Source organism: Peromyscus leucopus, chromosome 16_21, assembly GCF_004664715.2.
Source record: "Peromyscus leucopus breed LL Stock chromosome 16_21, UCI_PerLeu_2.1, whole genome shotgun sequence".
NCBI classification, from domain to species: domain Eukaryota; kingdom Metazoa; phylum Chordata; class Mammalia; order Rodentia; family Cricetidae; genus Peromyscus; species Peromyscus leucopus.
Genome location: NC_051084.1, coordinates 39372221 through 39386668, shown reverse-complemented (window position 1 = coordinate 39386668; position 14448 = coordinate 39372221). Strand labels below are relative to the sequence as shown.

General features: G+C 36.6%; 1 protein-coding gene across 1 annotated transcript in view; it reads right to left on the bottom strand.

The window, feature by feature from the left end:
* Positions 1–14448, bottom strand: part of Eif5b (eukaryotic translation initiation factor 5B) — a 53240-nt gene that overhangs the window by 32307 nt on the left and 6485 nt on the right. The window contains exons 2-4 of the mRNA XM_028865741.2: positions 3710–3835; positions 3529–3613; positions 1928–2588 (exon numbers count right to left, since the gene is read on the bottom strand). Coding sequence (XP_028721574.1) covers positions 1928–2588; positions 3529–3613; positions 3710–3835 — 872 coding nt within the window. The remainder of the gene's footprint in view (positions 1–1927; positions 2589–3528; positions 3614–3709; positions 3836–14448) is intronic.

The following is a 14448-nucleotide window of genomic DNA, read 5'->3' as shown; positions in this document are numbered from 1 at the left end:
CCAGTACAACAGACATCACAGCTGGCCACTGGGGCACCTGCAATGCTAGCATTGGTCTGAGACATCCAATGAACACAAGATGACACACAGACCCTGTCAGCAGCAAAAAGGCAACAAGACATTGCATTTCAAGTATCTCTCAGTTTGGTAATCACAGCACATGTCTGAAATTCTAAAAAAAAAAAAAAAAAAAAAATCAGCTTAGCTTACACCCATTTAGTTGCTATAACACTTCTGGTAAATGGGGGTGATGAAAATGATAACTAGAATACGGGGATATTCCAACAAAATACAAAAATATAATTATACTTCAAAAACATTGAAGAGATGGCTCAGAAGTTAAGAGCACTGGCTCCTCTGCTAGAGGTCCTGAGTTCAATTCCCAGCAACCATATGGTGGCTCACAACCACCAATAATGAGATCTGGTGCCCTCTTCTGGCCTTCAGGAATACATGCAGGTGGAACACTGTACACATAATACATATTAAAAAAAAAAAAACACTAAAGAAATAAAGTTGGTGATATTCCTGTGACAGTGTTTCTCCTCAAAATTCAGACAATAAAACTTTCAGTGGCTAAAAACTTAGGTCATTGGGTTTTTTTGACTAAAAGCTTTCTAATCTAAGAAAAAGCTATTCTTTTAAAAAAATCTAAACCACCTAATATTTAGATATATTTATTCTAAGAGAAAGCAATCAGCTAGGATGTTTAGATTTCAATTACTGATCAATTTATTTTAACTACTGAAAAAGACAAAAGAGGAGCCAGTAACATGGTTCAGCAGGTAAAGGGGATTGCTGCCAAGTCTGACAGCGTCTGATCCCTGGAACTGACATGGTAATAGAGAACTGACTTCTAAAAGTGGTCCTCTCTGACCTCTACAAATACAATGTGGCACATGTATGCCCACACATTAAAAAAAAATGAATAAATGAAATAAATTTATTTTTAAAAAAAGAGAAACAAAAATGTGATCATTATCACCTAAGTGATTTAACTAATTTAAGTCTCTTAATTTACTTTTTACTTTTCTATTTCACAAGTTAAACTGTTTTGTTTTTAATAAAAAAGGAAAGAATTTAGAGATATCATCTGACATGAGTTTTGGGAAGGAAATTTTTTCTTTGGCCACTTAGTCATCATTAATAGCTAAAATAGTCATAATAAATTTTTATTAAATTTCTAATGTATAAATAAACAGCCTGGAGAAATGGTTTAATGAGTAAAGTGCTTGCCATGCAAACATGAGGAATTCAGATCATATCCTCAGCAACTACTTAAAAAGCCAGGCATGGCAGCACACATTTGTAAATCCAATACAATGGAAGGCAGAGAGAGACATGGACCCTGAAGCCCCACCAACCTGGCTGAAACACTAACTCTATCATCAGTGAGATAGCCTGTCTGAAAAAGTAAGATCGAAGACTATTGATCATGACTTCAGCATTCCTTAGTGGCTGGTCGTTCTTCGTGCAGGGATGAGGCATGAGCTTGTCCTTCCCCTGTAGCATGTTTATTTGTTGCTGTCCTTATTCAACTCATGTTTAAGCAGTCATGCTGGTGACACTTTAGGAGTGTAGTTTCTGACACTCCTGGGAGAGACAATCACACAGCAATTAATGAAAAAAAAAAAATAGGCCATGAATTTGAAAGAGAGCAAACAGGCATATGTGGAAAGGTTTAGAAGGAAGAAAGAGAAGGGAGAAATGCCATGACATTATAATCTCAAAGAATAAAAAGATAATTTATCTAAAGATAAATTCTTTAAAATGTAGGATGGATTGTGACCTAAAACTGGCCCCTGGCCTCCATATCCGAATGCACAGGGGAGTGTACTCACACATACATGTCACAAAATACTATCACAGCACCATGATCACAACTTAGACTAGACATGAGCCAAAGGCTTTTGTGGTTATTACCAACCTTCTACAGTGGTAGTGTCTCCTTTCTCCTCAGAGGCAGCTCCTGTATCAAGAGTCTCTTTGAGTTTCAAACCTTCCTCTTCAGATTTCTTCTGAGGTTCTTTCTGTTTACTCTGGTCCTTTTTTCCTTTTTCTAGCTCTTCTTTTTCTTTCAACTTCCGCAATTTCATTTTTTCTTCATCTCTCTTTTTTTTCTCACGCTCTTTCTTTTCTGCCTTCTTTTGGGCCACTGTCTTAATTTTGAAGGAGTCATCATCTTCATTCCCACTCTCGACATTAGGAAGTGGCTTGTTTTTCTGATTTTTTTTCTGTCCTTTTCTGGACTGCAAAAATTCATCTGATTCACCACCACTTTCACCTGAAGAGTTCACTCTAGAACGCTCTTTACTTCTTTTACTATTATCTTCATCCTCTTCTGATTCATCCCATTTTTTATTTGATTTCTGAGCTTTTTTAGCTTTTTTAGAAAGTTTATTAGAATCATCATCATCATCACTCCCGGAGAATATTTCCACTTTAGATTTTGCAGTCTTTTTTGATTTTGAGTCTTTATCTTCCAATTCTTCACTATCATTATCATCAAAACTTGTTTTTTTGCCCTTCTGTCCTTTCTTCTTTTTATCTTGTTTTGAGGCAGATTCTTCTTCATTGTTTTCTGTAGGCTAAAAAGTTTCCCTTGTTAGAAATATCAACAGATTGTCATCCCTTAAAAATAATGAGGACCTCCCCAGAGTCAAGTACTTCCCTCAGTACACATTTTTAAATGCATTTCATAGAAGCATGATTTTGTTTGTTTTTCGAGACAGGGTTTCTCTGTGTCACCCTGGTTATCCTGAAACCTGCTCTGTAAATCAGGATGGCCTCAAACTCACAGAGATCTGACTGTTTCTGCCTCCCGAGTGCTGGGATTAAAGGCGTGCACCACCACAACCACCTGGCTTGGAAGCACGATTTTTTGTCTTGTTTTATAAAAATATTAAAGTATGGGGTGAGGCTGGAGAGACAGCTAAGGAGTTAAGAGCAATTGTTGCTCTTGCAAAGGACCCAGGTTTGGTTCCCGCACCCACATGTCAGCTCACAACCATCTATAACTCCTCCTCCAATGGATCTGATGCCCTCTCTCTGACCTCCATGGGCACCAGGCACACATATGGTGCACATACATATATGCAGGCAAAACACTCATACACATTAAATAAATAAATCTAAAAAGAAAAAAATAGAAAAAATCCAACCACACAATAGATACTCGTGTAGGCCTATTACACAACTCACATTCACCATACACCTCAAAATCCATGTACCCTGAAACAGTAATGAAAAATAACGTAGAAAATGGAAGGTGGAGGTGGGAAATGTCATCACTGTCCCCAAATGTACCAATTTTATCAATAGGCAATACAACATTAAGTATGCCTAGATTCCCAAAATTTATTTGTCAAAGGCTCTAAGCATATTGCGTCTTTCAGACAACTTGGTTCCTTCCTTTGACCTGTTTTGTAAAAACTATGAACCTATCTACAATCATAGGATCCCCATGCAGCTCCTAAAACAGCACTACAAAGAAAACAGAGTGGGAGACATGATGGTAACAGCTTTCACCTTGACTGGAGCAGCTTCTCTGTCAGCTTTGATGCCTTGGGCTTCCAGAGACAATTCTTCCAGTTCTCTCAGAATATCATTCTCACTAGAAAAGGAAGAAAATACATTTTGAAGTACTGAAATCATTAGATGACTCCAATACTCAAGATATGAGAAATTGAATGTTTTTTTAAAAACATACTCAAAGTCTTGCTTCTTTTTCTCCTTTTTCTTCTTCCCCTTTGATTTCTGAGGCTCCTGTTCCTTGGCAGCACCAGCTCCTTCTATTTCTGCAGCCAAGGCGCCAAAATCAATATCATCCTTGGTACTTAAATGAAAACAAAGACCAAATGTTACTCAACAGCAAATCATCTACCAGATCCCTTACACAGACACTTCCTTGGTATTTTTGCACCCTGTCCACTTATTAGCAGCACAGAGAAACAAACACTCATCAAGTTCTCTCACAACAGCACGGTTACACACTTATCAAACTCTCTGTCTTCCTCCATAAAGGTCAGTACACCAAAGTCAGAAGGTGGGAATAAGGAGCCTAACCCTAAAACAAATGAGCAAACAGCCCAGGCAATGAAGGGAAAGAGTAACTTCCATACATACACACACCTGAATGGAGTTTTCTTTATAAAACACAAAAGAACTAAAGTATAAAACAGGCCTTATTCTTTGACTATCAGTTACAATACCTAAATATTTGGACCCTTATACATTTTTCACCTGAAACAGCAAAAATTAGAGAACTCAGAAGAACTTGAGAAACCAACTAGTCTATTATCTCACTTGACTAGTTGATAAAACTGGAATGCACAAAAATCTGAATGCCTTAAGGAAAAGAAGACTGCTCATGTAAGTTTACGTGAGTTAAGTATGGTTCACTAAATGAAACACTTAGCATACATACACACATAGACACACACATGCCCAATATAGAACCAAACCCACTTTCAATCTTCCACATTTCTGACTCAGTCTACAGTGTCCCCACCTATACCATTTTGAGTAATCAAAGTCCCAGTCAAGTTAAAATCTACAGAAAACCAAGGTCAGTCATTCTGAAATGTACAAGCACAAAACAGTATATGTCAAATTCATTTGGATGACACATTAAGACATCAATAGATAGGGGCTGGAGAGATGGTTCAGCAGTAAGGACAACACCGACTGCTCTTCCCAACACCCAACTATAACTCCAATTCCAAAGGATCCAATTGCCTTCTTCTGGCCTCCTCCAACACAAGGGACTCATGGGGTGTACAAACATACATGCAAGCAAAATACCTATACACATAAAAAGAAAGTACAATTTTTTAAAAAAGACATTAAAAGATTTATGGAACAGAGGAATGCCTTATATTGTTTAATCAGGTAAAGAAAACCTTTGAAGAAAAATAACTTCTTCCTATACAATGAAAAGATGATATAACAAAATATCAATAATACAGAATTTAGCTTCAAGAAACTTACTAGAGAGGATAGCAAACTGTAAATCAAGAAATAAAGGAACTTAATGCTTTTATGAGTAAACAGAATTAAAATATGTCCCACTGGACACTTATTGACTCTGAACTGTTTGCACATCTAAAATGGGGAAGTTAAATCCTGGTAAAGCAGCTTGAAAATAAGCAATATAATAGGAAAAGACGTTAACACGGCCAAGAGCATGGTACAGCTGGCACAGCCCCGACTACTAGGAAGCAAGAGATCCAGTGAGGGAGCTTCTGTATGTAACTGTAGTAAGAACATAATGGGCATCTGACTTGTACCAATGCTAACAAGATTCAAATCTAATAAACATAAAGGGGACGAAATCTGTAACACTTAAAACTACAAGTATACAAAAAGGAGTAGAAAAGAATTAAAGAATATGTTCATGTCATATCAGATAATAAGAATCTAAGGGTAGCCCTAGGCAATAAAGAGTTGCCCTAAAGGCACCTCTGCCAATATTTCACACAACAGTTTCTGAAAATTAGGAGAAAAGGAAGGCTCCAAATATTACCAGCCCTCACATAACTATATTTGCCTCCTAAAAAGAACATGAGGGATTGTCTTTGTTTCACTACCATCCCAGAGTATTCATCAACAAAGAACCCTACAATAATAACCTATGTATAGTATCGAGTCTAAAAGACAACTTCTAGCTAAAACAAAAGAATAATAGTTTCTGAATGCTTACCAAGTATCAAGCATTGTGATAACCACCTGCTACACATACTAGACATTCTCTCTTAATGCTACTAACAATTTTAAGAAGTGAAGCTTAAATATGATAAGCACAAAAGCCATATAATTAGAAAGCATCCCCCCAGTGACAAGCTCAAACTTAACTATATTGTCTTCTCCCCCAAAAGGAAATAATTTAACTTCTAATTTTTCAGTAAACTCAAACACAATTAGATCCATCAAGTACAATATGACTAAGTCTTAACTCGAACACTTCCAAAGTATTCTTCCAATATATAATAGGGATTGAACACAGTGCCATATCTTCAGCCCAATTTTCATTTTCAAAACTTTGGATTTACTGTGCATAGCTCAGGCTGGTGATTCTCCTATCTCAGTCTTCTAAATAGATGGGATTACAGGCATTACCACACTCAGTCAATGTATATATGGAATATCAAACAACTTAAAATAGTAAATACCATACTGAGAGCAAAATTGGAAAACTCATTATCTACTACTAAGACTTAAACTGAAAGCTATCATGGCAGCATGCTATCAGACAAAAGAAGACAAGCATGGCCAATAGAACAGTTTAGAAACAAACCAATACAAACATAATTACCTAATCCAGGACAGAAAAGGAAAGGCAATTGACTAACAATTCCTTTTCAACTAGTGTAAAAAGAGGAAAACAAAACATCAAAACACAAAATGTGTTTGTTGATCTTGAGGCTTGGCAATGAGGTTTTAGACAAAAAAAAAAAAAAAAGCATTTTAAAAATGAAACCCCTATAGCCATAAAAGAAAAATAACAAGCTTTATTAAACACTTCTGAAGAAGATACATTTTAAAAATGAAAACGCTATATTGTTAACACTTATATCTAAAATATACAAAGAACTCTTAAGAGCACCCAGCTAAATATGGGCAAAAGATATGAAGTTGTACTGCCAAAAAGATAAACACTGAAAAAGATGTAAATGAAAACAAAGCTCAGTAAAGGGAAAATCAAATTAAAACAAGGAGATGGCATTCTACATCTATTCCAAAGGCTAAAATCCAAGTGACTGAGAATTATCAGTTGCTGATAAAAACACAAAAATGGCTGATTCTCTGGCTGATATAAAACACAGATAAGTTAAGCCTGAAGCATCTTGGAGCACCAGAAAGTAAGAAATAGACTAAATAAAGCTGAGGAAAGTCAACACATAAACACACAGAATTCTGGGTACGTGGCACCTGGGAATATGAACAACTCAAAGAGCCCCCAATGACCAATAAAAAAAAGTAAATTAACTGATGTATCAAATTAAACACGGTATTAAATTATAAGCCAAGGGCTGGTAGAATAGCTCAGTGGTTGCTAGCATTCTTGCCTACACCTGTGAGATCTTAGATTTGATCCTTAGGACTACAAAACAGCAAAGAAATCTGACTTACAAGACAAAGTTATAAAATAGCCACTAGTTCATGCTAAGAGATAAACAAATGGGTGAATGAGCAAGAAATAAAGACTAAATAAACTACATAAAACTCCACAATCCAGGTTGGAGAACATACTTTCCCACTCCTAATACTGTGGGCCATGCACAATGACTTCCTTCCACAGACTAAATATGGAAAGAATAGAACTTCACAGAGTAGAACCCTGACAGATCCCAGCTTGGTCAAATTACCAACATCAACGAGATAATGAAGTATGATGAACTACCACAGATAAAATGAGCCTAAAGAAAAATTTACCACAAAACATGTGGTACAGATTTAATACAGCCAGTAAAATCAAAAGAAATCTAAACAAATTCAGCACTACAGTTAATTCATACTAGTTTCTTAATTGTAAGAAGAACATCATGCTGCTATGTTAATAGGGCATGGTAGTTTGAATAATGCCTCCCCCCCCAGGCTCACATCTTTGAAGACTTGGTCCCTAGTTAGTGGAACTGTTTGGGAAAGATTAGACCTTATTGGAGGAGGTGTGTCAGTGGGCACAGGCTTTGAGGGTTCTCTGCCTCCTGTGAGCTCTCAGTTGTTTTAGCTGCCATGAGTTTGCTTCACTATCAGGGACTCTAACCCTCTGACACCATAAGCCCAATTAAGATGTTTTCTTTTGTAAGCTGCCTTGGTCATGGTGTTTTATCAACAGCAAAAGAGATGTACTACATGGGGAAAAGTCAGTATTGAATATACAGAGATTCTGCACTATCATTACCAATTTTCTCTAATTCTAAAGTTATTTTAAGATTTTTATTTTTAATTATCTGTATAAGTGTTTGTCTGTATGAAGGTATGTGCAGGTATGTAAGTGCTCACAGAGACCAAAAGAGGGCACTAGATCCCTTGGAGCTGGAGTTATAGGTAGTTAGAAGATGCTCAAAATTAGTGCTGGGAGCTGAATTTAGGTCTTCTGGAAGAGCAATTACCCTCTTTACTCCTGAGCCATCTCTTCAGCACACTAAAAGTTAACTTTTAAAAATTTACCCAGCCAGGCAGTGGTGGTACATGCTTTTAATCCCAGCACTTGGGAGGCAGAGTCAGGCAGATCTCTGTGAGTTCGAGGCCAGCCTGGTCTACAGAGAGAGATCCAGGACAAGAACCAAAACAACACAGGAAAACCCTGTCTTGAGAAAAAAAAAATTTACCTGAAGAAAGGAAAGCCACCATGCATTTATATCTACTCCAAAGCAAATGAAAATATTAAATTTAACAAAATGTGCACATAACTAGTATGTTAAAAACTATAAAATGCTGACGAAAGAAATACAAAGAGAGATTAAATAGAGGAATCATATTCATTGATAGAAGACTCAACAACACTAAGAAAATTCTCTCCAAAACTATATACAGAGTTAAGGAAAACTCCAGCAAGATTTTTAAGACACAGCTAGTACAGACAACTAAAAAATTTATATGTGAAGGCAAAGGACTTAGAAAAGCTAAGAAAACATTTTTTTTTCTTATTTGTAAAGTGGGAGGCATCATTTTACCAAATTTCAGGGCTTACAATGTAGCTAAAATAACCAAAACTACACTGGTATACTGATAAAACACAGATCACTGGAACAGAAGAGAAAAAACAAAAATGCTCTCCATAGAAGTATGGCTACCCTCTTTGTACAAGGTACAAAGCCATTTAAAGTGAAGCTCACCTTCCCCACAAATGAGCTGGTGCAAATGGACACCCTCAAATATAACTGCAGTCTCAGGCTCTGTGAATTTAAAAAACAGAACCTCTGAGGAAAAGACAGGGAAAAAGTTAAAACTCATCAAAATTAAAAACTTCTGCAGTTGGAAAGACCATCCATAAAAGAATGAAGAAAACGAGCTGAGGGAGTGTGTGTGTGTGTGTGCAAAGTACATAATCTTAAAAAAAAAAAGGCTAATTCTAGAACAAGTTTCAAAAACCTTCAAAACTCAACAACAAAACCCCAAATAATCCAATTAGAAAGGTATAAAAAGCAAAAGGTATAAAGAGACATTCTATTTAAGAGAATATGCAGGCGCCAAATTAAAGGCACTCTACAAGTCATTTAGGAAGTGAAAGTTAAACCCATGTATACCAATCAGAATGTTGCACTCCCAAAGTGATAACAATGCTGGTAAGAATAGAAAGAACTGGACAGTTCAGGCACAGCTGGCAGAATGCCATGGCCACTCTCAAAAAAAGTCCACCCATTTTGTGTGTGTGTGTGTGTGTGTGTGTGTGTGTGTGTGTGTGTCTGTGTCTGTGTGTGTCTGTGTATGTGTGTCTTTGTGTGCGTTTAAAACAACACAAACTTGACAAATATAGGCTTACATAAGAACCACTAAGTAATTAAAGCTTATGTTTACAGAGAAACTTGTAGACAAATTTATATGGTAAATATAAATTTTTCTTAACAGTGAAAAAATGCAAATAATGTATATGTCCTTTAGTAGGTGAAGGGTTAAACAAACCATAGTTCGTTAACATTATATGAAATAATAGTCAGCAACAAAATAAAACAAACTATTGATACATGCAACAAGTTAGATGAAACTCAAAACAATCAGGATGAGTGGAAAGAAACAACTCTACTACACCAAAATTAAATCCATCCATTGCTCCATTTATACAACATTCTTTAAAGAACAAAATTTTAGAAATATAAAACAGATCTGTGGTTAGCAGAGGTTATGAACAGGCATGGGTGGGGTATGCAGGAGGAGATGGATGCTGTAATACATGGAGAATATAACCAATCCCATCAGTGATGCTCTCTTTATCTTAACTGTGGTAATAGATATACAAATCTACATACATGATAATGTATATGACAAAAAACACACACAAGAGTATAAATGAAACTAAGCACAGATGATTTTATTATCCCAATTATATTAAGAATTCTTACAATTTGACAATTAAAAAAAAAAAAAAAAGACAGCTTACTGAGAACTGGATAAAGCATTCCCAGAGATTTGTGTCCAAAGAACTAATATGGCCAACACAGGGTAACTAGAGAATAACAATCAAACATAAAATCCACAGTGGAAGCTGGGCACAGTGATGAACACCTGTAATCCCAGCATTCAGGAAGCTGAGGCAAGAAAACCTGGAGTCTCAAGGCATTCTGAGCTATACCCTGTCACAAATAAAAACCAAAATTAATCAACCAAACACAATGCCACCACTACACACAGCCACTAAGCTGGCTATTTAAGAAAGAGAGGAGGAAGGATACAAAGCTGTTGGCAAGTATTTTAAGAAACTGGAGCTGATGTGGTACAGGTGCTTAGAAAACAATTGGAGACTCAAAGAATTATTATTATTGTAACTTATCAAGCTCATGCCTTGGATACATATTCAACCTGAAAAGAGGTGTTCAGGCAAGCATCTATAAATGAATGTTCATAGCTATATTATGTACATTAACAAAAAGAATGCCCACCAATGGACAATATATATATATATATATATATATATATATATATATATATATATATATATATACACACATACAGAACAATGGAATATTATTCAGCCATAAATGAGGCACTGATGCAATCTACAACCTGGATGACCCAAAATCCAAAATACTACACTAAGTAAAAAAACTGAGAACAAAAGGCCACACTACATGGTATGATTCCATGAATCTGAAATATCTGGAATAAATAATCAAAAGACAGAAATCCATGGAGAGGAGAATGTCTGTGTATTGGGCAGAGGATCTCTTTTCAGGATTACTGTTTTGGATCTACACTGAAGATGACTACACAACCCTGGTTAATATATTAAATGCTACAGACTACACATTTAAGACTGATACTTCTATGCTAAATGAATTTCATCTCTAACATATCCATAAAATTGATTACATATTTCATACCACTTGGAGAAATGAATATAGTTTCTTCATCGTTCTGACTAGTGAGCTTATAGGTTTGCACATAGAAGCACAGTTTGCATTGTGTTAAACAGTGCAGTGTACAATTGACACTGAGAAGCTTCTTTAACTATTTCCTCCATTATAACAGGCTGAGGTAAGCAAGCTTTAAAAAAAAATCTCGAGTTCAGAAACTAAAGAAAAGATTCACACAGCAAAAAATACCAGTAATTTTAGTCAGTTGCCTATAATTCCAGTAAAAGTTATATGCTACACAGGAACACAGTATAGATTCATTTACATGTTTAAACAAACCAACTATGAAAAGCTCTTCTCAAGCTGAACTGGAAATTGTGAATATGGAATGGGTGTCAGAGTTTAGAGAACCTGTGGTCATTGTACTGGATAGGGTGAGTGGACAGTGTTATACAGGAAAGCATTTTAAAAGCAATCGGCTGTGGTGGCTCACAACTGTGGTTCCAGCATTAGGGAAGCTGAGGCAGGAAGACTGCTGTGAGTGCAAGTACAGCCAGAGATAAAGAATGAGACCCTGGACAGAGAGTTCATTACACCCTTTACTCCACTTTCTTTGCACTTATTTTTATTTTTTATTTTTTTTACAACAGAATACTACATTTTTATTTCTTTGAAAAGTTGTGAGTTGTGAGCTAGGGATGTAGCTCAGTGGTAGCACACTTACCTAGCCAGTGCAAGGCCTAGGGCTCATTCTCCAGCGCTAAAAATAAAAAATCCTTCTGAGCCACAAGAACAAACATTGGTCTGATACTTTTGACTCAATTTCTAGAGCTTAAGAAGGTAACAGAATCCCAATATTTCATTTTACAACTTTTGTTGGCTGTTAACAGTCTAAAAGAGGAGATCATTTAACATAATTACTTTTACAGGAGAGCAAACTGAAGTTCTAAAAGAACAACAAAATTCATCTATATATGCCTAGATTTCTAAATTCAGTTCTAACAAATGCCTTTTAAGGAAAGGAGCATCCAACCTTAATAAAAGGTAAATGGTCTAGACAGGGGTGAAGAATACATGTTAAGTAGTAAAACTTATAATACATAAATACATAAGCCAGTAGCAAGCATTTATCATGCAATGTTATACAGATTATATACAGATACACATACAGAACTGTACATGCTCTACTTTTTATGACTGGCAGCACTATAGTTTATACTAGTGATATTCATAAACACAAGCACTAGTACCACACTAAAAGCCCTTGAGATAAAAAGAATTCTGTTCCATTGTACTCTAAAAGGACCACAGTTGCATATGCAGTATGGTCAAAATGTAAAGGAATTATGACTTCACATCATCAATCACAGCAATGTTAAGTGACTCAAAGCTCTAAAGTTACACATTATCTACTGGATGTGGTGATAGAGATCTATAATCCCAACACCCAACAGGCTGAGGCAGGAAGACTCCTGAAAATTAGAGTCAAGCCTGAGCTATAGTTAGTACTTGGCTAGCCCTACATAGTAAGATCCTTCTCAAAACAAACTAACAATAAAAGAGACACAATCTCAAAATTCTTTTTTAATCCAACTTTATTTACCAAGTGACAAACTTAAACCAACTGTAGCACGAATCTTAAATGGTCTTATTAATAAAAACAAACCCAGAGCCAGATATTGGGGTGAATGCTGGGAGATCAGAGAAGCAGAACAAGCTACGGCTTCCTCTCCTTGCCAATTCCTCGGCTAATCCTGTTTCCTCAGACTGGAAGCCTCTCTGTCCTCATCTGAATGGGTCTCAGCTGAACTGTTGCTCAAAAGCCTAAAAGCTTAACCAGGCTCTAGTTCCTGGTCCTCAGGCCTTATATACCTTTCTGCTTCCTGTCATCACTTCCTGAGATTCAAGGCGTGAATTATCATGCCTGGCTGTTTCCAGTATGACTTTGAACTCACAGAGATCCACACGGATCTCTGCCTCTGGAATGCTAGGATTAAAGGCATATATGCCACCATTTTCTGGCCTCTATATCTAGTGGCTGTTCTGTTCTCTGACTCTACATAAGTTTATTAGGGTGCACAATATTTTGGGGAACACAATATCACCACACAAAAACAAAACAAAACAAAAGACAAAAAACACATGAAACTTCAGTGTTACGAGGGATATTATCAAGAAAACAGAACAAAGGATGGGTCAGTGGTAGAGCATTTACTTAGCATGGTCAGGTCCTAGGCTCAGGCCCCAGCACAACAAAAGGAGGGTAATAAATGGTATAACTCTTATAGTCACTTATCTTCCTCCCAGATCCACAAACTAGTTACACCATAGGTTCTGCATTGAGTGTACTAATTATTAAAATTATACTGTGGTGACCCTGAGCACAACAATTAATAAATGGGACCTCTCGAAACTGAGAAGCTTTTGCAGGGCAAAATACACAGTCAATAAGACAAAAAGACAGCCAACAGAATGGGAAAAGATCTTCACCAACCCCACATCTGACAGAGGATTGATCTCCACAATATATAAAGAACTCAAGAAACTAGACATCAAAATACTGAACAGTCCAATTAAAAAATGGGCTAAAGAGCTAAACAGAGAATTCACAAAACAAGAAATACAAATGGCTGAAAGACATTTAAAGAAATGCTCAACATCCTTAATCATCAGAGAAATGCAAATCAAAACGACTCTGAGATACCACCTTACACCTGTCAGAATGCTACAATCAAAAACACCAATGACAGTCAATGTTGAAGAGGATGTGGAGCAAAGGGAACACTCCTCCACTGTTGGTGGGAATGTAAACTTGTACAACCACTGTGGAAATCAGTATGGCGGTTTCTCAGAAAATTAGGAATCGAACTACCTCAAGACCCAGCCATCCCACTCTTGGGCATATACCCAAGGAATGCTGATTCATACCATAAAGATACATGCTCAGCTATGTTCATAGCAACACTATTTGTAATAGCCAGAACCTGGAAACAACCTAGATGCCCGTCAATGGAAGAATGGATGAAAAAAATGTGGTACATATACACAATGGAGTACTACTCAGCAGAGAAAAACAATGAAAGCATGAAATTTGCAGGCAAATGGATGGAACTAGAAAAAAATCATCCTGAGTGAGGTAACCCAAACCCAGAAAGACAGTCATGGTATGTACTCACTCATAAGTGGATTCTAGATATAAAATAAAGAACAATCAGACCACAACCCATAGAACCATGAAGGCTATATATATATATAGCATGGAGGTCCCCAGGACGACTGTGGCTTATAATAAATTTCGGTTTTACTCAATTATTGAAAAAAAATAGCCAAATGAATGGAAACACATAAACTATGAACCAAAGGCTGAGGGGCCCCCAGCTGGATCAGGCCCTCAGAATAGGTGTAACAGTTGATTGGCTTGATCAGTTTGGGA